The 27,196-nt window shown below is 36.6% G+C and overlaps 2 protein-coding genes across 2 annotated transcripts in view; one reads left to right on the plus strand and one right to left on the minus strand.

The window, feature by feature from the left end:
• The window catches only part of SIFaR (SIFamide receptor), a 129,917-nt gene that overhangs the window by 76,734 nt on the left and 25,987 nt on the right, over positions 1–27,196 (plus strand). Inside the window, exon 3 of the mRNA XM_073963371.1 lies at positions 17,864–17,963. Within this exon, the coding sequence (XP_073819472.1) occupies positions 17,864–17,963 (100 nt within the window). The remainder of the gene's footprint in view (positions 1–17,863; positions 17,964–27,196) is intronic.
• LOC141390432 (uncharacterized) lies at positions 18,026–18,858 on the minus strand. The gene is made up of 3 exons (XM_073963373.1): positions 18,710–18,858; positions 18,394–18,530; positions 18,026–18,326 (listed from the first exon to the last, which is right to left on the minus strand). The coding sequence occupies exons 1-3, from the start codon at positions 18,719–18,721 to the stop codon at positions 18,170–18,172; spliced, it is 306 nt and encodes a 101-aa protein (XP_073819474.1). The 5' UTR covers positions 18,722–18,858; the 3' UTR covers positions 18,026–18,169.

Here is a 27,196-nt window from a genome sequence, read left to right on the forward strand (position 1 = left end):
CAATAAACCGCTCTCCGCATGCTTCATCGTCCTCACAACACAAAGTTCATATCAATCGTCGTAACGTATCAAATTAACCACTTTTAGTTCTACGAACTCTGCCTCTGTAGGATGAATTGGCGCCTCTTTAGATATCTCAAATTAGCCAATTTTAGTTCCAAGACCACAGCGCGGAGGATGTAAAGAACATGTAATTGTTGGTATCCTTATTACAACAAGTCACAAAATGCCATACTAATCACATAGCATATTTCAGTTTTGAAAGCTTATGGAGGCATACACGATAACAACTCATTAGATATTTGGTAAATCGGGGCATTTCTTTCCGCTGTGTGTCATTTGCATCGGCCTAATTACAATGTATGTGTATTGATATTACCAACAATCTGGATACAAACACATTTCTGTATATTAGAACGTAACGAGTAATACATTTCTAAAAACTGACATAGGAATTCTGTAATCACGATAGCGTATCTGTGCAATGGAAAAGTATTGTTCAAAATTGAGGAAAAATGTGGAATTTTTTCCCAAAGAAAAGTAAAATGTTTGGAAGAACTCCAAAAGTAATCGTTTTTACAAATAATAGAAGGAAGTGCCGCTATAGAACAGTAGCGTCATAGAATACGAATAAGTATGTCGGCCGTATTAAACTTACTTGCTAACTTACTTAGCTGGCCCATTACAGAACATTTGTTCAATAGGCCGAACTAAGAAAATATCTCCATTTCTCTCTATTTGTTGCTTCGCACTCTGGAATACCGCGCCATTTCATCTCTTCATCCACTTGTTTGCGCCATCTATTCCTTGGCCTGTCAATTCTGCGTGCACCGCCAAGCGGTCCGTATATACATATACGCCTTTTTAGCGGGTTCATCTTCGCTCATTCTTATGATATGGCCTAGCCAACGCAATCGCTGCATCTCGATACGTTTAACAATATTGATGTCGTTGTATAGCAGATACAGCTCGTGGTTCATGCGACGTAGATATTTCGAAGAATTTTTCTCTCAAACACACCAAGCACTGCCATGTCTGCTTGCGCAAGTACCCAGGCTTCGGAGCCATACATCAGCACGGGTAGTATCAGTGTTTTGTAGAGCGTTATTTTTGTTTGACGAGATGTGGCTTTGTTTTTAAACTGCTTACTTAAACCAAAGTAGCATCTGTTGGCCAATACAATTCTTCTTTTTATTTCACAACTGATGTCGTTTGTTGTGTTTACGGAGGTGCATAGGTAGACGAAGTCTTTTACTACCTCAAAATTATAGGAACCAGCTTCCACAGTTGGTCCGAGCTCAAAGGACACATTGCGCGTCGACACCATTAACTTGGTCTTCTCACCGTTTACCGCCAGACCCAATTTAGCAGATTCTCCTTCGACCTTCATAAAGGTATCAGTTACTTCTTTTACTGATCGTCCCATGATGTCTATATAATCAGCATAAGCAAGTAACATGTGACTATTGGTGTAGATTGTGCCACTTCTTTTGACGTTTGCATCTCATATAACATTTTTCAGCAGGATGTTGAAGAGATGACACGAAAGGCTGTCTCCTTGCCTGAAACCTCTTTTGGTACAAAACTCTTCGGAGAGGTTCTTTCCTATTTTAACTAAAGATCTCGTGTCAGTTAAAGTCATTTTACAAAGCCGGATGAGCTTTGCCAAATTCAGACATGGCTTGGAATACCTTTGAACTCAGCGGGCTGTCGAAGGCTGCTTTATAATCGACATAAAGGTGGTAGGTGTCGATCTGCATCTCTTGGGTCTTTTCCAGGATTTGCCGCAGGGTAAATATCTGGTCAATGGTATGGCCCAATTATCTCGTTGACCACAGGCTTTATTCGTTCGCACAATATCCCTGACACGATCTAGGGAGTAGACTTATGCCCCTACAGTTAGAGCATACAGTCCTTTTCCTTTCTTGAGGACGGGACACAGGATACTCAGGTTCCAATCGTCGGGTACTCGTTCTTCCTGCCAGATGGTGCTAACTAGCTGATGAATACACCTTATCAGCGTGTCGCCTCCGGTGTTGAAGAGCTCCTGCTGCCTTATTATTCTTCGATTTATTGCTGTCTTTACCTCATCTTGGCTGGGCGGTATACATTCAAAACCATCTTCTGGGATCGGGTCTGTGGTATCTTCGTCGTCTTCGCTGCTATTGGATACCAACAGTTTTGAAAAATGTTTATTCCATATCCTGAGCACTTTGGTAGAATTTTCGGACTTCATTCTGGTTCCAGTACATCTCGAATTTTTCACACTCCCGCTTATCCATTTCTCTCTTTTTCCATTCCATTTCTCTCTTAATTGGGCTAGTTGAGTGGAATATGCTGTTGTGATTGCAGCTTACCTATGTATAACTTTCGTGTTGTGTCTGTTCGTATTTTGTTTGCTACGTTTAACCGGGTGCGTACCTTTGCTGCAACAAGGTAGTGGTCCGAGTCTATGTTTGCTCCTCGGAAGGAACGCACATCCAACACGTTCGATGAATGTCTTCCATCTATCACAACGTGATCAATTTGATTTCTTGATTTCTGATCTGGAGACAGCCAGGTGCTCTTATGAATATCGAGATGATTAAATCTGGTACTGCTAACTACCATGTTTTTTGCCGCTGCGAAGTCTATCAGCCCATTGTTAGATGTTTGAAGACTGAATTTTCCGACTGTTAGGCCAAAGATGTTTTCCTTTCCAATTTTGGCATTATTTATGTTTCCTCTAAGCGCTCATAAAATATATCTTTGGTCAGTTCGTCCTTGTCTTCAGTGGGAGCATGAGCGCAAATTAGCAAGTTTTTGCAAATCTTTCATTTACTGGTGTGAAGTTGGAGACCAGGTGTTTTAACCTCCGACCAACTACAAATCCGCAACCAAGCTCATGCTTTATGTCATGGCAGCTATAATACAGTGCATCACCTTTAGGTGTTGTAGGGACGCCTTTTCCATTCCATCGTATTATAAGTTGGTTTTGGCCAAAAAGTTTGTAACGCATCGAAATAATGGTAGTAGAGCCGTACTTATATATACCAAAATGAATGTCTCGACGAACTGAGTCGATCTGGCTATGTGTGTCCGTCTGTCCATCTAGAAGCCTATTGATTTTGGTGATGGTCGGATAATATTTAGGGGTCGTAATGGGCAAAAAACTTATTTATATAAAAAGACAACGTTTTTCCAAAGCGAATATCTCAGCTTTTATCGCAATCTCGCAATTTTGATCGGATCACGAAATTTTGAGGGTTAATTGGGTTCTCACAGATGAAGAAGTCTATTGATTTTGCTGATGGTCGGATAATATTTAGGGGTCGGAAAGATCCAAAAATTTATTTGGAGAAAAAATCAACATTTTATTCCAAAGCAAACATCTCAGCGTCTATAATATATAATTGTTCCACAAACATCCCATAAGGGACAAGGGAGACTTCCTCCATATCAATGAGTGCACCCCGATTCATATTAGCTCAATGATATGGGCCCTACAGTTTATCGCCGAGTCCGAACGGCGTGTCTAAGACACCACTTTTGTAGAGAAGTTTTACATGGCTGAGATACTCAGGAAATGTCGCCAATATTGCTGAGGGGTATTTAGCCACCGTTGAAAAGTGTTTTGATGTTGCCTGGCCGGGGAATCGAACCCACGACCTTATATGTGCAAGGCGGGTGTGCATACCATTGCACCACGGTGGCACCCAGCGTCTATAAGGGGTATATAAAAAGGAAAGTAGAAAATATCACATTTACAACGATGTAACGTAGGTTGTCGTAGGTGGTAAAACAACGAAGATATCGCAATAGTCGCTAATAGAACCCAACATTTCATTTTTGAGATTTTAATAATAATGACGAATATCACACCTTTGGTTGAGGACCATCTAAAAGCAAAACCTAACTAAGAAAGTAGTAAATCCCATCTTTAAAATTATGCAAAGTAGGTTGGCGTAGGTGGTCAAATAATAGAGATATCGCAGTAATCGGTAATACATTCCTTTTTTCCACTTTTTCTGCAATCACACTACAGGTCGGAATTTTGATCGGATCATCACGAAATTTTCTCACAGAGATAGAAGCATATTGATGTTGGTGATGTCAAATATAAAATTAAATATTAATTATTTTGGTTCAGTTCGCCTTAAGTCATTTGGTATAAAAGCCAGATAGGTGAAAACTTTCGTATCTCCCTAAAAGAAATGTTTTCGAGTGAAAAGATTATGCACAGAGGTAGTGGTGTAGGGTATCACATAGTCTGCTGGACAATATTATTCTCTTTTCTTTGACAATTTTATTCTCTTCTCTCGGTATTCGATGTCGTGGTGAAAAAAAAACAATTTTAGTGAGTTTTGTTTGTATGAGTTCCCCTCATCTTTGTTTTTTTATCTTTGTTCTTTTTTTGTGTCGTACACTAGGGTTACAACTTTTTTGCAATTTTTGCAAATATCAAAAATACAACCGCATAGCCGTATAGAGCATGAAAAACTACTGTGAAATACGGGGTCATTTTTTCTCTACGGCGAAAAAAGTTTCCGCACCAAATGCATTGAAGTTCATTAATGCAATATTTAATTTTATTTGTTATAATGACATATACGATTTTCTTATTAACTTATTAATAGTTTTAAACTAATTTAAAATCAATGTCGAAACATTCAGGACCAATTAGTTATCAAATCGCGATATTTCAGAGCATTTACTGCACCTTTGACAGTATTGAAATTTTTTGTTTTTCTTATATATTTATTCTTATAATATTTATTCAAACAAAGCAAAAATATCAAATACAAAAAGGGCTCACCGAATCGAACTTAAACACACGTTTTCGTTATCAGGACAATATTCGGCACATGGTACTGGCGTGGTATTTTTTGGTTATACCCCTAATGTACACCATGAGATTCTTGTCTTTATTTGTTTCTTCTTTGTGTTTTGATAGTTGAGTTACATCACAATATGAGAAGTATTTTTGGCCGTAATTTGTGTTTTCTTTTCATTTTTGTTGTGGTTTTATGATATTCCTTATGTTGGGGTAGGTGTTTGGAGGACGAGCGCAATGAAGTAATTATGTTTCTTCATTCAATTTGTTGTATTTTTAGTTTGACCTGGCAAAACCTGGTCATGTTTGTCAATGCTCATAATATTATACGTGACATGTATACCAAAGTTATGTGGAAAGTGTATACCAGAATTATATACATACGTTTAAATCAAAAATTTCAGTAACAGGTTTACTGGGCTGACAATAGTCTTCGTAAAAATTCTAGATTATGATAGTTTCTACCATAGGTATTGTCAATGATTTTTACAATATTGAGAAATTTCGCAAGTTGTTTTTGTTTTGTATGTTTGGAGCAAACGATGTTATTTTTGGATTTGCAGTTGCAATGCTTGAACAAAACAAATGCATTGTTGGAACAAAAATAGATATTGTTGTCCCAACAAAAGCGAAAAATATTTTTTTCTCCGTGCGCACAGAACGGTTCCTGCAGATTTTCGGTGTTTTGAAAGTCTTTGCTACATTATTCAACCGAAAAGACTGAAATTTTGTATTTAGAATTAATTGGAGTTACAAAAATTTCCTCCAGAAATGTCTAGATACAGATCGTCGTTTTGATAAAGCCCCAAACGGTACCTCCCGATTTTCGGTATGTTGAAAAGCAACATTATTTAACCGGAATAACTGAAATTTGGTATTTAGTCTTTGCTAGGGGTACAAAACATTATAACTGGAACAAAACATCTCATGTAAAATATCAGACACGTTTTAATATAGTCCCCCATATAAAGGTACCAACCGATTTAAGATTTCTGGAAATTTTTAGTCACATTTTTCTACCAAATTGGTTATTAATTGGAATTTTGTGTTCCCAGAAGATTTTTTAGCCTAGCCCCAATATTGGTTTGCCAATTTTGTATATTTCGAGTGCTTTATGTCAGTTAAGATATTCTGCTCCTCCAAGGAATAAGCCTCAACATAGAGCTTAGTACTGTAATAAACGAAAGGAAACTATTTTCTTCAAAATAGTTTGGGGTGAAGGGTACGTAAAGTTCAACTCGGGCGTCCTCACTTTTTTTTTAATTTAATGTTTTTACAAAAAGTATTTTCATTCCAAAACAACCAGTTTCTGAAATTGTTAATATTGGTTGTATATATACATATATAATTCTCATATTTAATTTCGAATTCCAAATAACTTTGGTATAAATGCTGCAACATACGCCCAGATTCTAAAAGAGAAGACATCAGCTGGTATTACAGATTCAACAAGGTGACCACAAGCATCATGCTTGTAGTATTATGTATTCAATATTACAATTTCAAGAATCCTCCCAAAGTAACATTTTAATATGGATGTATGTGTTTTCAATTAAATTCAGTATCCCAAATAATATAAATATCCAAATACATTCGCATGTCAACGATTTCAATATTGTTTTCCTTTTAATCCTCATAAATTAATTTCGATTTAATGCAACACATGTACTCGTACATATGTATGTATGTTTTGTACGAGGAACGAAGACCATTCAATGCTATTTCTGTCACATATTTTCATTAACAAAGGCTTTGGCTGTTAGCCTTTTGGCTCCGCAGATTTGCACGACCAAATTCTTATGGTTAAAACATATGAGGTGGTTTGGTAGGATAACGTGTTTGAAATTTGAATATGTTGAAATAAAATCTGCTAGCGGAACGAACGAACACGTACACAGTAACATCTTTTATAATCATAACTGAGGCAATAACTAATAAACATAAGAAGTTTTTCTTTGATAAGGAAATATTTATAACTTCAAGGTACTGTTACATGTCACGCTCCAGTGTGTAATTTTTATGGCGCTTGACAAATAAGAGCTGCAATAAAAATAAACATAAAATTTAGGATAAAAATATGTTAGGCAATGGTAACTGAAATTAATGACTTCAAAGTAAAATATCGATGAATTTAATTATTTTTATTTTATTTTGTCATTTATATACACAAATATTTATGTGTGCACTGCACATATATATTAGGGTGATGACTTTTTGATCATTTTTCTCAAAAATGATTTCCTGTAGCGGGAATGAATGAAATTTTCCCTATTAATGACTAAAATAACGTTTATTATATTTAAGTATTAAAAAGGTCACGCACAAACCATTTTGTTTTGTTTTTTTTTTTTTTTTTGAAAAATAATGTGACAATTTATTTCCTGTTTCACGAATAAATGATCTTTTGCCTATTATTGAATACAATAAATTTTATTTCATTTAAATATTGAAATGGGTTCCGCACAAACCACTCTCTGATATGATATATGAAATCAAATTATATATTATATAAAATGATCCGATGATACATTCAGTGAGAAACAAAAGGTTATGCCATTTTTGCTATGTCGTGTGGCTCCAAAGCTTATTTTTATACCCTCCACCATAGGATGGGGGTATATTAAGTTTGTCACTACGTTTGTAACTACTCGAAATAACCATTGTAGACCCCACAAAGTATATATATTCTTGATCAGCGTGCAATTCTACATCGATATAGCCATGTCCGTCCGTCTGTCCGTCCGTCTGTCTGTCTGTCCGTCTGTGGAAATCACTCTAGCGTCCGAACGGATTGACGTAGGTTGATGGAATTTTGGGAAAATATGTTATATTTACGTAGGACTTTTGGTATTGAAAGCGGGCTATGTAGGTCCACGCTTTCGTATAGCCCCCATACATAATGACGCGTGACGCGTCGTCGTTTTAAGGAATTTTTAAGATATTTGGCCCATTTTATCACCGAATTGGTTGTAATTTGGTACTTTGTGTCTTCAGAGGCTAAAAAATAATCCTACCAAAGTTGGGTTATATAGGTTCACGTTTTGGTATAGCCCCCACATAAGGCCCCTTATAAAGTACGCGTCATTTTTATATATTTTGAATGTATTAGACCCAGTTGACCAAAGAATCGGTTGTAACTTTGTATTTTGTGTTTCCAGGGGCTAAGAAACAGTTCTACCATAAAATGTTTATATAGGCCCCATAATACGATATCTCCCGATTTTCGATATTTTGAAGGTTTTTGCTTCATTATCACACCGAGATGGCTGAAATTTGGTATTTAGTCTTCTTTAAGAGTATAAAACTTTCCCCCGGAAATTTGTAGGTGTAGGTCCAAGCCATCATATAGCCCCCATAGAACGGTACCTTCCGAATTTTGGTATTTTGAAGGTTGTGGCCACATTAATCCACCGAAATGGCTGAAATTTGTGGTGGAGGGTATAAAAAGTTCGGCCCGACCGAACTTAACGCTTTTCTTACTTGTTAGTTATATATCTGCTTATAGTGGCTTAAAAAGAAAAAAAAAATCAAATGACGTAACATTTTTTTATCGAATCACCTTAAAATTAAGATTTTATGTAATCTGAGGCAGGTTTTAAAAAGTCATAATCTTAATATACATATATGTATGTTCATTAGGGCTATAACCAAAAAAATACCACGCCAGTACGGAATATTGCCCTGATATCGAAAACATGTGTTTTAGTTCGATTCAGTGAAAAATGTTTCCGCATCGACTGCGATTTCTAAAGCCCTTCTGATATTTTTCCTATTTAAAAACTTAAATTTGCTTTGTTTGAATAAATATTTATAGAAAACAAATACGATTCAATTCGAGGCAAAGTCATTAAAAACAGTCAGCAATTCTCGCGAATTCGCTGCAAATGACCACATATTCGGTTGTCCGATAAGTACAATAAATAAAACATAAAATCCGCGAGTTTATAAAGAAAAACAAAAAATTACAATATTGACAAAGGTGCATTAAATGCTCTGAAATATCGCGATTTGATAACAAATCGGCCCAGAATGGTTTGATATTGATTTTAAATTAGATTGAAACTATTAATAAGTTTTTACGAAAAGCATATATGACATTATAATAAACAAAATTAAATAATGCATTACTGAACTTCAATGCATTTGGTGCGGAAACTTTTTTCGCGATAGAGAAAAAATTACACCGTATTTCATGCTCTACACGGCTATGTTGTGGTATTGTTCATATTTGCAAAAATTGCAAAAAAGTTATAACCCTAATGTACATATGTATGTTTATATTGTTATATTAATACTATTCATTTAGATACATTTGTAAAGTTGTGGACATTGACAAATTTCCTATGAACATGTGTGGCAAGGAAGTTGGCCTCAACAATCAAAACGTTCTGTCAAAATGTCAATCAATGATGCATCTCCATCACACATCGATTGGATCGAAGTGTTGAAACAAAAATAAATATTGTGGCAAACAAAAAATGTTTACCGCAAATATGTTAAAGGTCATTTTAACAGAGTCAAAATGTTGGACATTTGTAAGTGCTTCGTACTGTTTTTCCAACAAAAACTTTCGACAAAAGTCATTTATCAAAATAAATTCCTGTGATACATACATACATATGTATATATTTTTGTTTTTGTTGAAATGAAGATAATCATCAATATACACGCGTACATCAGAGTTCAGGATGCCAAAAAAGTGATACAATGATTGAAAAAGATGTACTGGATATTCACATCATTCACTTTGGTTTTGAAATATTTGTAATTTAATTAATTTACATATACGAGTAGTTCTTTAAATTAATGCAATATTTAATATGTATTTTGAAATAACGTGGCAAAATAGTATATTACATCGGTTATTTAAATGTGGTGATCTTACTGAGTAAAGAGACATACCACACCATTCGTTGTACAGTTTCGAATGGTGGGAATACTAACCACCACTCAATCAATAGACGGCAAAAACTCCACATAAAATATTGTTTGGCAACAATTAGTGAGTGCATTGATTCATTTGTTTCCGGATGCGATCTTATGAATTAATAGCTGTGAATGATTTTAGTGATGTTATTTTACACAAATGAAGAAATGCACCTTAAGTGGCGATGACAGTGGCAAACAATGTGAAGGCAATGGATACGCGAATAAGCATTACGAGAGAATAAACTCTTGCAGATGTCAGGTAAACTTTAATATTAAATGTATAAGTGTATCCAAAAATGTGAGATAGCTCAGATATTGAACAAGTTTTTCTTTTATAGAAAAACATATTTTCGTATATGTAAGTCTGAAGACATTGATGAAGATGTTGTTAGTTCGTTCAACATAAGGTCAAATACTTGTTTATTTTGCTGCTTAACACATAAAATCTGAGAACGTTCCAATATACTTATGTAAAAACATAATAACTGTAGCGGCACGCGCTGAATGCGATACACATATGTATGTGTGTATATTATTTTGCCGGCTAAGTACCCAGCAAACCAAAGTGTCAGAGTTCAAATCGACTTTGATGCGAATGTAGGAGAAATTTGAATTGTTGGACCGAATCATAAATATTCGTGTAAAATTATGGGCTTTAATTTCGCTGACCTTATTGTGGACCTTATTCCGAGAGATGATGATAGAAAGGAGGAATGACGGGTTGGAAGGATACGTCATTTATCAGACATGGTGATATCTGGCAAGCTGTAGCAATCTCCTCTTATCTGCGTAGCAGCGTCTTCATACACCATGCAAAACGTGGAGCTATTAATATGCTCGGTAAGGGCTGGTAATTACCTAGTACGGAATGTCCAAGCTAATGATGGACGTTAAAGTCCCCTAGCAACAAACGGTTTTTGTTCTATAACAGCGAACTAATATCGGGCATATAACGCAGGGCACAGATATTCATCCGCGGTATGCTTTACTGCTACCCACATACATTCCATGGATGGGTCAGTAGAGTCAAGCTCAGGCGGGATAAGTTTGTACTGGACAAACTAGTGTGTTAGGAAGGCAAGTCCTCTTCCTTCGCTTCTTGTGCGATCCTTTTGCAGAACGTTGTAGCCATCGCAATATTCGGTACAGATGTTAATATTACTCCTAGGATATTTGGTATTATACGTTTTGACTTAGCCCCCATATAACTTTACCGCAAGATTTTCGCAATTTTGAAGGTTCTAGCTGTGTTATCCAAACAAAGTGGCTGAAATTTGGGTTTTAGTCTTCGCCAGGGGTGCAACACTTGCGTTCAGAGAATTGTCGCTGTAGATCCACGTTTCAATATAGCATCGTCATCATCCGTTTTTCGGTATTTTGAAGGTCTTATCGACATAATTCAATAGAAATCCCTGAACATTACTATTTAGTCTTCAGTATGGGTATCAAACATTTATTTATAGAAAAGTATTCTACTTCTATAACGAATAAGCTTTGCCGTGATGAAGGAGCTTAATATTTCCATAGACAAAAGGAAGCTAATTATACCATTTTATTTCGTGGTGGCAAATCAAGAAATAAAAAGTTTGGCCCGTCTTAACGTAGGATTGTTTGGATTTGGATTGTGATGACGAACATCCCAGCTTAACTCGGGGTGATCATACATATTCTAAGAGGCCAAATATTATAATTGGTCCACAGTTTGAAATTGTCCAAGTGGTAACTATGAGAACTATTTGACATTGTTAGGGAAAATATTACATAGTCCATATTCACATTAGGTAATTTTCTTGCGGCAATTGTCAGTTTGTCGATGAGAGAGGACGTTGAGAGGCAAAGGGTTATCATATACCTCACCTCTCTCTCCTTCAAACTGAAACAATTTCAGAAACAATTCAGATAATACAATTAAAATACACATTAATTTATTATTTACCCCTTAGAAAATCGAGTCTTCGAAGACATATTCGTGCACGATTCGTTAACGAAATTTCCGAAATTGTCATGAACGACAAGTTGAATGACAATGTCTTGCAGTGTGTCTTGGCAAAGAACCCAAGAAATTTTCAAAAAAGCGAACTTTTAAATTTATTACCACTTTTATGACGAATAGGTGACAATTTGCAAGACATTGTCTTGCAATGTGTCGTGCAAAACAAAAAAACGATACCAATTCATAACTGTATGAAAGCAGCATGCTATGCAATATTAATAGAAAATTAAAACTATTTTTTTTTATTATTATTTTCAATTCGGTTCTTGCCTTCAAATAAGCTATTGAATGTACATATTAAACGTGTGTTTATATAAATAAAAGTGAATAAATATACAGATTATAAAAGAACGTAAGTAAAACTAAATAATATTTACAACATTTCATTATGTCATCTAAAAGATCTTTGCGGCGAGAAATTTCTCGAAAAAGTCTGGATTATTTGAAAAGACTTCGAGGAAAACAATTTAATCAAAAAGACTTCTATCAGGCAGAGGACAATAATAATGTTGAAGTTTTGCCAGTTTACAACGAAAATTCCCAGTTTGAACCATTTCTTGAAGATTTGCCTGTTTGTGACGAAAGTTCCCAATTCCAGCCGACACTGCGTGATAAATTGAGGGATGTTTTTTTGAAGCACAACGTATCTAAAAGTTTGGGAGATGATATATTGGCAATTCTGAGGGAAGAAAACTTAAATGTTCCCAGCACTTCCATCCAACTTTTAAATTACGATAAACAGAAAACAAAAATTTAAAAATATTTCCAATTTTATAATTATTACTATTTGTTTTAATTTTTATTATAACTATGTTATCATTTTAATTATTTTTAATTATATACTCTTTGAAAAATACAATGTTTGAATTTACTTTAATTATATATGCATTATTATATATTAAAAAAATTTTTCTTTTCTTTTTAAATGGGGTTATTGGAGGAACTGCGGTTATTTATGACTGAAGAGAAAATAGATGGCATTGTAAGGCATTATGTCGTCAACGACTCATTGCATGACAGTGTCTTTAAAACTGTCGTCAACGACTTATTGCAAGACAGTGTCTGTAAAGTTGTCATCAACGACTATCTGCAAGACAGTGTCTTTAAAACTGTCATCAACGACTATCTGCAAGACAGTGTCATGTACATTGTCACCGACGACAACTTCGCTTACCCTGTCGCCCAAGTTGTCGTGCATGAATAGGCGGACACTTGTGTGAAAATGTCGTCAACAATCCCAAAGGGCTGTCTGCAAAGAGTCGTGAACGAATTGGGTATGTCGTGCACGATTCATCAATGTTGTCTCGAAGACACTTTCTATTGGGTATATTCATGCTTAGCCATTCCACACACACAATAAAAACACAAAATAAACCTTTCTCAAGAAGCAACAAAAACATCCCCAAATTTAAATAACAAGAGAAAAAAAAATATAAAAATTCACCTCAAAGAGGGATCAATTACCTTCTGACAAGAGAACAGAATTCCGTCAGAAGTCTGCCAGACAAACTTCCCACTTTGAGCAGACGTGTCGGACATCCGAAACCTGATTTGCTGGGTTATATGGGTATGTTTTTTTAAAGCCACATACATACATGTGTATGTATGTGTGTTTACATATTGTATGTTGTATTTTTATTTCCTTTTTTTCATGTAGCGGTTTTTATTTGGCCTGTAAGGGGTTTTCTCATATGGATATTTGCGAAAACGTGCACATGTTTTTTAGCTAATAACGGTAAATTTATGTTATTCATTACTTGATTATAGTTTATTATGTTATGCGCGTTTCATTATAAAATATTTTAATGTATTTTATATTGGCATCACGAAGTTATAATAAAGATAATGTTACACCATATTTGGCCAGATAAATCCAAACATTCATTCGCATTCATAATGCTTATGAGGCGAAAGTTGTTCCTTCCTTGCGGTTTAGCTAACTGCAACAACACCACTACGTTACAAAAACCTCTAAATAAATCTTAGCTTCCTTTGTAATTGGATGAATGGCTGGTTTTATCGTAAGCTTCCATTGCTCGCTCGTACGTGCATCACAATTAGAATATTATTTTCATAGTTACTTGGCTAACGAGGCGAGAGTCGTTGGCGGAAATATAATCATTTATAATGAGAATTTTTGAATAATTTTCTTCATCCTGTTGAGTTAGAGATTTCAATTATTATTCATGGTTGGTTGTCGACCACACACCACAATACACACACATATCTTTTTTTTTAAACATCCGGAAGAAAGCTTTGTGAGCAGCAGTATGTGATTCTCTAGTGTAGGATATCCCCACATTCATTTATTGTCTTGATGGTATCTTCATTTCCCTGGCATTTAAGTTGATGCCATTTAATTTAATACACTCCAATCTGTCATTCCTTATTGCTGCCAAGTTTCTTTAGATTTTTTTTGGGATGCACAAAACGGAGTATAAACAACAGGCACCGTGATTATGCACATAAAATGTTGGGAATAGAAACAAAGGATGGAAAGTGGTTGGTAGTAGAAAATAAATTTGGAGAATGTTTTGTTCATACTTCAGCGAAACTCTTTTCATAGAACTACGGATGACGAGAAAAAATGGCGCAAACGAAATTTGCATGACTTGGCTGAATGCGACCACGCTCGTGTTAACAATAACGTGAAAGCATTACGAGTTAAATTGAGAATTTAGATTAAAACTTCAATCCGTGTTATTGAACGTTAAGTCTTCCTAGGGTAAGGAGTGGAAGCCAGAGTTGCCATGTAATAAAAAATAAAATTTTAAACGGAAACAATGGACTAAAATAATCGAATAGAATTTTAGAACAGTCACTTGATTAAACTAATTTGAAAGATGAAATATGAATAAAACCAGTGAATGAACGAATTATTGAAATAAACCCTTCTCCATTGTTATAGCTCAACGATGTGAAACCACGTTCTTATTGGGCATACGCCAGTCGACTTTCGATTGACAGCTCGTTTCTTGGTTGACCATTAATCATTCAACGATTATAGTTGAGTGAACTGGGATGAACCATGTCGAATGACAAGTTCATATGCTCATTTAAATGAATCTATCAATTGAACAAGTTCTTTCGCGCATTAAAGAACTTAAAAGTTTGCGATATATCCGACATTTGAACACCAACCTACTTTAAATCATGGTAAAAGTGAAACGTTCTACGTTCATTAATTGACTTTTGTTTTGTAATTTTTCCTTAGGTATTCGCTAAAGAAGAAACATTTGCCATATTCGGTAGAACATAATGATTTTGGACCAGAGGCATGTTTTAACGAAAACCTCTTCAGACAATTTGGAGGCGATTTAGCGCTGCCAGTGCGTGTGGCTGTCTGGCAATTAACCGATTAGGTTCAAAATTGGCACCTCGTAATATTTTGTTCAAACGTAAATAGATAAAGTTCTAGGATGGGTCGTATCAGAACACTCCTTCGGGTACCTTCCCCAAAAATGTTAAAAGTTTTTCGCTAAAATGTTGGGCACAAAAACTCGCGAAGAGATTAGCTGGTTTGTAAAATGTCCACTTCTTCGGGTACTCACACAGAATTTCAAAAATGTTCCCAAAAGTTCATGTTAAGGACAAGTCTCGGACCCTTTTGAAATTTTTGCAGCTGGTCATGCTAGCGGCGCCTATTACGATAGTACAATTTTTTGCGGGTAACTCCACACTTCCTGAGGAATAGATTAAAGTTACTGATGAACACGATTACTTACGAATATAGTGTCCGATTTGTTCGACACAAGTACATTGTAAAATTTCGTCCGAGCGTACATCAAATTCCAAGAAGGTCTAATCCCACAAAAGTTAAATGGTGGTCCAGGAAGATATGCACTGCTTGTGGTCCTATTAACAACAATATAATGTGTTGCATGGGCAAGTCTATGTTTTCTCACATAATGACCCATTAGCTCTAAAAACGCTACCGGTACAATTAAAATAAAAACAAATGCCAAGGCGGTATATATCGGATAATACCTTCTGGTATCAAGGTACACAAGTAATAAATTTTGATGCAAGTTCTGATCGATGATAATTTTTGACATTTCTGCTGACTTCTTCACAGCGGTATAATATTTTTCGTGGGTAAGTCCAAGCTTTCTGACATAGTGGCCCAAAAGCTAAAAAAATGCCTACAGTAACCAACTAAAATGTCTTGTGGGCACGATAACTATCGGTATTAGTCCAAACTTTGCACATCGTAATATTTCTCTCAAATTTAAATCAAGTTCGAAGGTGGACTATACAGAAAACAACTTCCGGCAGTTCAAGGGCTTCTGTGCGATTCAGATTTTTTTTGGTTCGCAAACCCATGTTTTCTGATATAATGACTAAAAAGCACTAGAAAATCCACGGTGACCCATCAAAATGGCTGGTTGGCACGACAACTAGCTAAACGAGATGGATTATGTTAAAATGTCAGCACGATCCGAAATAATTAAAGCGCAAATGTGTTGAATTTTAGCGGGGATTTATTTCGGATCGTGCTGACATTTTAATAGCGGGTCATTGTGATCATGACTGCAACACTAAAATATTTCTATGAGGTAAGCCATTACTTCCCGAGATATGGACCACAAAAATGTCAACAAAATGTGTCAATAGTTAGGACACCTCCTCCCGCAAAACGTTTTTAGTTCTTGTTGTAGCAATGCATATGTGTTCGTTCGTGTATTATTTCAGTTATCAGGTTCTGGTTCCTCTGCATGCAGACTCAGGTGAGTGCGGTTAGCTGGTCAGCTAAACAAATGCAGTGTGTCTTGCGGTCCCAATCCACATACCGGGCATGTATTGGGTATCGTGCTATACATTTGGACCCAATACGAATTGAGGCGGATGCATCGTCCGGATCTTAACTTGACTAAAACCACTCGTGTTTGCTTTGGCAAGTGCTGCCGGCCAGCGACTTGAGGACGCTGTTCCTACTTCTGATCTTATCGCAAATAGCTGTGGCTTGCATGGACGACTTAAACATGGTGTTACACGTTACACGCAATATTTTGGAGTAAGTAGTGGTCAGAATGTACTACGTCGAGCAATATGTTCAGTGGGAGCCTTATTTCAGCCGTCAACGTGGTAAACAGTGTGGCAAAAGCCGATAGCCGTAGTCGCTAGTGCTTTTAGCTATAAGTTTATTATAATTTTTAAATATAATGCCGTCTGGAGGGTGTGGAATTTCACAAAGTTTGAGGTTAAACAGTTCCGGAGATATCACCCATCCTTGGGGAACTTCCTGTTTCACGCTACGGGTTTGGACTTCTTCCACAAACTACTGGCGTCCGCACATATAGTTGATTACCCAACGTTTCAAATGAGGCTGGAGAATAGTCTTCTCTATATCCTCGAACAGCTTGGCATGGTTGACGGTTCAAATGCCTTCGATATGTCAAGAGCCACCATGACTGTTCGGTCGCAAGGCCTGTTCTGGTTTAGTCCTCTACTGATATGTGTGGATATGGCGTCTAATGCTGTTGTAGTACTATGCATTTTTCGAAATCCATGTTCATGTTGGGCAACTGGAAAACAGTGTAGGTTGGGGAGGTATAGTGCCTCTAGAATCTTTGCCACAGGCGACAGTAGTAAATTCGGTCTGTACGATTCATCTCTACTGGCATCCTTGCCAGGTTTCAGTAGCAGGACCACCCTGTTAACTATCTAGGCTTCTGGTACAACATGGGTGACTAAGGATAGGTTGAGGACACTTGTTAAGTATTAAAATCGATATTCGGTGTGGGCCCAACGCTTTGGATGATTACGGCATATGCATTTAAAATTATCCTTATGGTGGAAGGAATGAAATGATCTGGTCGACCGGTCTTTTTATAAAAAAAAATTGGTCAAAGAATTTCAGTCAAAAGATCTGGTAACATGGGCAAAACGTGGCATTTTTCTGTAATAAATATTGTGGGACATCTTTTCAACATTACTTTCGAAACAATGTTGTGCGTGGATTAACTATTTTCTTCCAAGAAAAGTGTAAAAACAATAGCAACAACCAAATGACTAACAAACAACAAACCATGTCGAAGTTGAAGTAGAAGAAGAAGACGAAAGGATGGCGAATGCATTTACTCATGCTGTACTTTGTTGAATTTTTTCTACTTCTTTTCTTTTTATAGCTTGGATTCTGGGCTGGCTTATGTGCAAAACGGTACCCTACATACAGGGTGTATCGGTGGCAGCATCCGTTTACAGTCTCATAGCTGTGTCATTGGATAGGTAAGTAAATCCATTGACAGGAAAATGAAAACCACTACCAATAATCAAACACATTTAAAATATCCTTTCAACAACATTCATGTTTTTTTTATTTATTTAGGGAGTTCCTTTATGTTTCTTCTTTTTTTTTGAGAGGGAGGATTTTTATGGGGTATGAATGGTGGAGTTGGGATACCTGGGACATCTTTGTATTTTGGGTGAGGTATTTAATGATGCGCTACTACTGCCGAGTGGGCATGATGTACACCATGCACAGGTACAACTGGTACTACAGGTTTCACTACCACGGGTACCACTGGCTTGGCCACCACAACTGGATGAGCTACCACAGCCTTAACAGGAGCAGGATGGTGAATAACGTGCCTGGTAATAAATTAATGACATTTGAGTTTGGGCCTCCTGCTAAGCAAATTAAGCCATAAATACTTACGAATGCACGGCATGAGCACCATGATGATGTATTACTGGAGCATGGGCCACCACGGCATGACCATGAACAGGAGCCACTGGAGCAACTACAACACCAGGAGCGGCGACCGCAAAAGCCAAGGCAGATAAGACCAACAACTATAAAATTGGAAAGCAAACAAAAAAACAAGGAAATATTAAGATTCTGAGACACACACAGCTACAGACACATAACCACAGAGAAATGAGAGTAACACGCATGGCGCCACATTGAAATTATAATGAACTCATACGACGACACAACCATGCAGATATCAGCTACAGGATAACCGACTTACAAGTTTGAACATGATGACGGGATTTTAAGTGTTTTCTTTGCAAATGGAGTTGAAAATTTGTTTCGCTGTTACGCTTTATTGGCAAATGATTTGCAACTGATGTTCAACATAAAATGCCCAAATGCTTTTATACGCTTTTCAAAACAGTGCTAAATGTTCTCGGAGATTATGGCTAAATTGTTGGTTAAATGAGAATATTAAAGTCGTTTCAAATGCATGGACGGACGAGTGCCCCTTTAACACATGATGCTGATGAAAATGGGTGTGCGTAAATGTTCACTTTCATATTAATCGGAATAAACGTTCGAAAACTGGATGACCGCCGTTAAAGTTGTAACAACTACCGGCCTGCAGTAGCCAGCCTTTCGAATGCATAGACGCCCGGAACTCAAGGAGACGTAATGTCGCCATCTACAAACATTTCCAAACGAACGAATCTCAACAAATAAAAATTAACTAAACAACCAAACACACTCACTCACACACACATAGGGTGCTCTCAGTTTGTGAGTTTGTTTCGACCATAAAAAGTGCATTTCTTGTTAGTAATCAAAATAAAAAAAAAACTGATATTGCATTACAATCTTAAATTGGCGCTTACATTTTTTTTCTCTCGAATACAAACTGTTATAGCGGTGTTTTGTTTTCTTTGATGTTGTCTTAACCCTTGTGTTGGTGAGTGAACTTTTTGGGTTTGACTTACATTTTTGGTTTTAAATTAAATTTAAATCTTAAATTTTTCTCCAGCTCTGCTGTTTATATAACCCTTGTGTTAGTAAGGGGTCTTTTTGGGTATTGAAAATGAAGAAATGGACAGACATAGTCTATCTTGGAACTAATTGGATCTAATTTTGAGAGTCATTGCTTTCGATAGTTATCGTCCCAATCAAGAAGTATGGACTAGTTTATGAGTACTTCTGCATTTAAAAAGAAACCTCGAACAGGGAAATTTTGAACTTTGTAAGGACTTTTTCGAAATTTCATACCAGAGCTCCGATTCACTCGCGAGTGAAAATTTGAGGGGAGGTGGTAATTTTTTTTTTTTGGTGCAATATTTTTGGTGGTTGTGGAGCAAGTTTATTTTGGGGTGGGATAAGTTTTTGTTTGGTGTTGGGGAGGGGGCAAGTTTCCCCCTTCAACTTGCTCGAAGTCGAGAAGAGTTTCATTCACGAATGGAATTCGAGCAAATTCGAGCGAGTATTCGGAGCTCTGTTTCATACACGCTTGAAAGAAATATTACCAAAGGTTTAATCAATGTCAGTCACTCCTTTCGATACATAAACATAAGTAAATTGTCGGCAACGGTGGTAAAATCACTGTTGAATCCGTGAATGAAGGATGATAGAACGGCAGTTACTTTCAACGACGTGATAGTAACTGAACCGTGCGTGTTTTTTATCCGACAGTTTATAGTGCACCACGAGAGTGATAGGACGCCTTATAGGAGCCCTACCAACCGATGAGGTACCACCAGCATTTGCTATGGGCGATGTTACAGACATCATCCAAAACGCGAAATCATCCAAAGCGTTGGACCCACACGGAACCTCAATGACAATGCTTAGGCAATGAACCCGGGATTGAGTATTTGACAAGTTTCCTCAATCTATCGTTAGCCACCCATATTGTACCAGAAACCTGGAAAGGTGGCAGGGTGGTTCCGCTACTGAAGCCCGGCAAGGATGCCTGCAGAGGTGAATCGTACAGGCCGATCTCCCTCTTGTCGCCGGTAGCAAAGATTCTAGAGGCACTGCTCCTCCCCCTATGATGAGAAGCAGTTTCCTGGTTAGCCAACATCAGCATGGATTCCGGAAAATGCATAGCACAGCATTACACGCCATATTAACACATATCAGTCAAGGACTGAACCAGAGCAGGCCGTGAGCTTTCGATACCGTGATAATTAACTATGCATGTGGACGCCAGTCATTTTCAGAAACAAGAAATCCAAAACCCGCAGAGTGCAACAAGGAGTTCCCCAAGGCGTGGTAACATCTCCGGAATTGTTTAAACTCAATCTTTCTGAAATTCCACACCCTCCACACGACATATCTTAATGTATGCGGATGACTATACGATCTTTGCATCGGTGATAGGTTAAATGTCTACATAGCTGACTTAGTGCAGTTCTTCCATCTGGGGAATATGCTACACTGTTTACCACCGGGACGGCTGAAATCAGGCTCCCATTGAACATATTGGTCTATGGTGCGCTGGTTCTGACCGCTAACTATCCCAAGATATTGGGTGTAACGTTCTGCATCATGTATAAGTCATCCGTACAAGCCACAGTAGGAACAAGGTTATCAAGTCGCAGGTCGCTAGCACTTGGGATGCTGACAAAGAAACATCCTTGTAGACCTATTATCAAGCAATAGACCGGTCTGTGGTGAGCTATGCGGTACCAGTGTGATATGAAAATGTTAGCGCTGCGCAGTGGAAAAATATTTAAACCTGGCTGAATGCCGACCTGCAGACTGCAAGATGGTGAGGAGACGAAGATTTTACTGGTACATTAATACAACAAGATATTCTCGATGCAGTACATGCTTGGGTGTTACCGGCATGAGCAACCCTACCCTACCGACCGTCCCTCATCCGTAGCAGCAGAAGAAAGCCAGCTGTAGGCAATCACGAAATGTTTTAACCCAGTTAAGATCCGAACTATGCAGCAGTCTCAATTCATATTAGGTCCGACTTGAAAGTACAATACCCAAAACATGCCCTACATATGGATTGGGACCACACGACACGCTGCATTTGTTTAGCTGCCCAGCTAACCCCAATCATCTATCTCCTGATTTATTATGGACGCAGCCTGTACAGGTTTCAGCATTTTTTAATCTGGATACTGAGGAACCAGAGTCAGATAACTGAATAAAATATACTAACGAACAATAACCCCCAGTTTATGTATTTCGAAACGAAAATGTGTGCGCATGAAAGACAACCAAACTTTAGTTTTTGAAATATTATTTCATTTGCTTTTGCTTCATACCAAAAAACAAATTTGAAATACACACTCAAATTTGGTAGTTTTTCTTGCGCATTCGTTTTCTTATCGACATACATAAACAGGCCCTAAGTCTTACGTTTTGAAAAAAGTTTGCTTCAATACCTTTTAAGGTCTGTAACCAAATGTACACTTTCTGACCCTTTTTACTTAGGAAGTATGGACTTGGTCCCGAAAAAATGTTAATAGGCGCCGCAAGGACAACCAGCTGCAAACAAATTTTAAAACTATCCGACCATTTCCTTAAACATTTGAAATTTGTGTGGTACACGAAAGAGTGGAACAACAAAGTCTATATTCCAACAAGATCTATATCTGGATAAAATATCGTGAAGAGAATGTATTGTAAGTTTAGACAAACTATTACAAAAAATCTAATTTTGTTTTTTCAAAATAGTCTGGCTTAATCCCATTGTTGTTGTTTTAATATTTTAAAACAACTAGTTTATTAGTGGAAAAGATTTGGCATTGTTCGCCAAGGGGTAAGGCAGGGAATACTATAGTTTCGATTCTCGCCACAGAATCTCATCAGTTCCCTTGTTTTTTGTTTGTGGATATTCTCCACCGAAGTTATTTTTAAATAACTTCTTCAACAAAAAATCTAATTTTAAAAGCAGTTTATGGATCCGTTCGAGAGTTATAGCCCGCTCCGCACAGACAGAGAGACACCAAATTGTAGATTTGGGGAGGACTTCGTCCAAAACCATTAATTCTAATTAGCCTGAAGGCTGATTGTACAAAAAAAGACGTCTGTGGAAACCATGATCCCGAAGGTCTCCAGAATCTAAAAACCATGATTTTGATCCAAGGAACGTTTTTGATTTAAAATAGTATTACAAGTTCATCGTATCGTAACTTTAGTGTAATATCTCAAGAACTCTGGACGTGCCCCCGAAAAATGTTACCCTCGAAAGGTGCCTCAAAATATATAGCACTTCTTGGAACTTGTTTTAAGTTTGAATAAAACAATATTACGTGGTGCAAGGTTTGGACCATATAGCATAATATTTGATATTGACTTCACATTATGGTGTGGTATATCCAAAACATAAACAATGTATGTTTAACCCGACAAATTTGTGACATTAACCCACCCCACCCCCAAAATATTTCATAATATGAATAATGTTGGCATTTATAATTATTTCTTTAATACAAATTATTTGGATTTCTATTCTTTAGAAGTTGTATTTTAACGGTATAAAATGCATTTTGGATATCACCAAAGGCAAACAAGATATAACTAAATATACCTTCTATGAACTTTTTTTCTCAATACTCCGAAAAACACAAAACTGCTTGCATCCTCAATCATATCTTTGATACAAATGCCAGCTTTTGGGATATGATAGATCTTCACTAAATTCACAATTTTCCTTTTAACTGGTTTATTGTAGCATTTGTAGTTTTCAAGAAAATCTGCGGTGGCAAAGCCGCCCCAGTGGCACAGCCGCCCCATGATACCATAAGTGTCGTGAATGTAGTCTACACAGCATCTCTTAAATCTGTATTTTTATATTTTTTTTACAATTGTCAGTCGATTTCCTCGTACTTGATTGCAAATTTTAGATTTTTACGTTCCGGATCTAATTAATCATTCCCCGTGAAAATCCATCTAGTAAGATGTGAGATATGATAAATTCCAAGTCATCTGAAATTGCTTTTGAAAATATCGTGCATTTTATCATATTCGTGTTTGCAGAAATAAAGATTTAACAAGTAAGCAAAGCGTTAAGTTCGGCCTGGCCGAACTTTTTATACCCTCCACCACGAAGTGAATAGGAACAATTAGTTTTATTTCGTTTATGAAAGTACTAAACTCTTCCTTTTATTGTAGGAGTAGTACATATAACTCAACTGATAATACTCCCTTCAAAACAGTTAATATGGGGCGACATGTTTGTTCCTTCCAAAACATGGACCAATATTTACAATTTTCAGAATTGAGCGAAATACATAAAATTGGGCAAAACCGACAAGACCTAAACGTGGTTATTCTGGATTTGGATAGTTAACAACATCGGGAGCGTCGTTCTATGAAGGCTGTATAAAACGTTAACCTGTACCGATAAATTTCTGGAGGAAAGTTTCGTAACTCCAGCGAAGACTAAATACCAAATTTCAGTTATTCCCATTGAATATTGTGGCTAAAACTTTCAAAATACCGAAAATTGGGAGGGATCTTTCTAAAAACATGGAACAATACAGGAAATTATCAGGTGGGAAGTTTTATACCACCAACGAAGATTAAATATTAAATTTCATTCGTTTCGATGGCATATTGATGACACAACCTTAAAATACCGAAAATCGGAAAGTACACTTCTATGGGATTATTTGAAGGGCTTATACTGATAATTCACTTCTGCAATATTTTATACACCCATGGCAATTTAAATACTAAAACAAAATTCAAAATACCGTAAATCGGAAGGTACGTTTCTATGGGGGTATTTGATGACGTCGACCTACAAATATCAGGTATTTTGGCGGAGAACGAGCTATATGTAGAAAATCGGCAGGTACCGTCCTATGGGGGCTATATGAAGGAGTGCACCTATACCTACAAATTTCCGGGGGAAAATTTTATACACCCAACGAAGACTAAATACCAAATTTCAGCCATTTCGCTGCGATAATGAGGCTAAAACCTTCAAAATGACGAAAATCGGGAGATATCGTCCTATGGGGTCTATATCAAAACCTTGACCTATATAAACATTTTATGGTAGACATATTTCTTAGCCTGTGGAAACACAAAATACAAAATCTTAAATCTTAAAATGACGCGTACTATATATGGGGCCTTATATGAGGGCAATACCAAAACGTGGACGTGGATATAAACAAAAATTGGTAGAAATATTTTTTAGCCTCCGACGCGTCACGCGTCACTTTGTATGGGGGCTATACGAAAATGTGGACCTACAAAGCCCGCTTTCAATACCAAAAGTCCTACATACATATATTGGATTTTACCAAAATTTCATGCACCAACTTCAATCCGTTCGGAAGCTAGAGTGATTTCCACGGACGGACATGGCTATATCGATGTAGAATTGCACGCTGATCAAGAATATATATCGTTTGTGGTGTCTACAATGATTATTTCGAGTAGTTACAAACGGAATGACAAACTTAATATACCCCCCATCCTATGGTGGAGGGTACAAAAACGTCACTGCTATATAGCTCTCTTAATCATTTTATCCCATAAATTGTGTGTGATGCTACATCCACGGTTCTTGATTGAACACCTTGAAATATATATCGATGCAGATTTTGTCGGATGCGGACAAAAATTATATGTACTTTGCGCAAATTAGCGATGTTTTATAAGTTTTTGGATACTAAGATGAAGTCGATGCTACATCTTAGCCTCCAAATGAAATATTGAGAAATATATACATATTTTTGCACATGAAAATCACGTGCGGATAAAGTGATTTTAATAATTACGCGATTTGCACATATTTTAAAACTGCAAATAAATTAAAACGGTTTATTTGAACGCTATTTCCATTTAAGAAGCCTAATGATCTCAACAACCTGATAATTTTCCTCAATGGGAAACCTTCTGTGTGAATATAGATAAAGCAAACTCCGCCCATTTTCTTGGAAGATTTAAGGAAAATAAAAGAAGTACTCCTATAATTTTTTTCCAATACTTTCAACTCAAGAATGCATGTGAAAACTATTTTTTTAACCAAAATTTATTTTTGTTACCGAAATATGTGCTGATTTTGGATATAAAATCCAAACGATTATCTCAATCATTATAATTTTGGTCTCATTAGATTCCCCGTTAATTTTAGATTTAAAACTATTTTTTTGTAATTTATGACCTATGTTTTAAAAAAAATTGAATTAAATTTAATATTTTGACAATTTTTTGTAAATTCCGCGAGTACTGAGTAACATAACTTTTTAGTGACAAATGTGCTCATTAAAATAACACTCTGCAACACTGAAAATGCAAACATTAGGCATTTTCTGAAAGTACATAGTTTTTTTGTGGGGGTTTTCGAAAGATATTATTCACCCCTTTAAAAGGAAGAAGGATCAATAGAAATCCGTTGTGAAAAAAGAACATATGCCCGTTTAAATTTGAAAATGTAAGAAACCCAGATTTTCACTACTTTTACCGTTATAAAAAAATAAAACGAAGTGACCCAAAGGAACTAAATGCTTTTTTGTTGTCCATGGATCCCAACACGATAGAATTTTGCATCAGAACGCTTGAATACTTTTCTGGTCAACTTTTGTAGCACAGTGCCATTTACTGTGCCAAAACTGCCTGAAGCAGCGTTCCAATGATTTTGCGATGTATTATAGAGTTCTTAATCACTGTCTTGGCTACAATTTTTGTCTTTGTATTGGATCGAAAATCTCAATAGTTTGGCCGTTATATGCTAAAATGTCCAAAAAACGTGGATAAAAAACTTTATGTCAAAATCGGGATGCTCGATTTTCGCTGTAGACCTATGGTCTAGTGGACTTTTTGCTCAGTTCAATCCCAGGAATCAGAAACGCGAAGGGCTCATTAAGGTTTTCAAATCGCCCCGGCCTATTGTTCATATATTTATAAAATTTTCTTTGAAAAATGTGCTAGAAATAACGTGATGGAAGCATTTACAAGAATGGAATGTTCTGAAGTGTTGTGAATTACATTCCAGCGGATATTTCTTTCACAGAAAAGTTAACGAAAAATTTAATAGTTTTGGATATATGTTGCGAAATACACGAAATAAAGGAATTTTAAGATACATTATGTATTTTGAGGCAACAAATGCAGTTTCTCGAGTTGATTATTCTCAATATTATTTTCTTCATGCTCTTATCTACAAGTTTGCTTCAGAGGTTTAAATAATAATCGAATTGGTTTTAGAGATATTGCCTCGATTTGCTCTAAAAAGTCAATATTTAGCCATGTTCAGATGAGGCCATAAAATCTAAACCCGATCTAACAACACAAAACCCGAATAGGGTTATTGTCGATTGGATATGTTCTTTCATGAAATCTGCAGTAGAAGTTGTTTGCACAAAATTACCTTAAAAATGTTCCACAGTGTAATTAGCGTTTTTATACCCTCAGCATTTATGCTAACGAGGGTATGTATATACACATTTATACGGGCAATATGTGCCTCGTCGAAATAATGGTTTTAGACCCCAAGTATGTTTGGACGAAATGTGTTTCAGACAATTTGGAGTCGATTTAGCAAAGTCCGTCCGTCTGTCTGTCTTGGCAAACTTTGTTTAAGTTCGAGGATGGGTTATATCGGTCCACTCATTCCGGTACCTCCCCCACAAACGTTCGAAAATGTTCGGAAAATTTGTGCATGATAACTCTTGAAGGGAGTAACCGATATGGTCCATACTTAGCACATCGAGAAATTTTTACCAGACTTAGCTGAGGTTCCAATAAGGACTCAATCGTCCACTCCTTCGGATACCTACCACACAAAATTTCG

This window comes from Musca autumnalis, unplaced genomic scaffold (assembly GCF_047663935.1).
Source record: "Musca autumnalis isolate F117 unplaced genomic scaffold, ASM4766393v1 scaffold_1, whole genome shotgun sequence".
Classification (NCBI taxonomy): Eukaryota; Metazoa; Arthropoda; class Insecta; order Diptera; family Muscidae; genus Musca; species Musca autumnalis.

Bases quoted from the DNA above. Each gene is read 5' to 3' on its own strand.
- LOC141390432 (XM_073963373.1), bottom strand. The intron at 18,327-18,393 runs GTAAGTATTTAT...ATTTATTACCAG, and splicing joins GGTGCTCATGCCGTGCATTC to GCACGTTATTCACCATCCTG.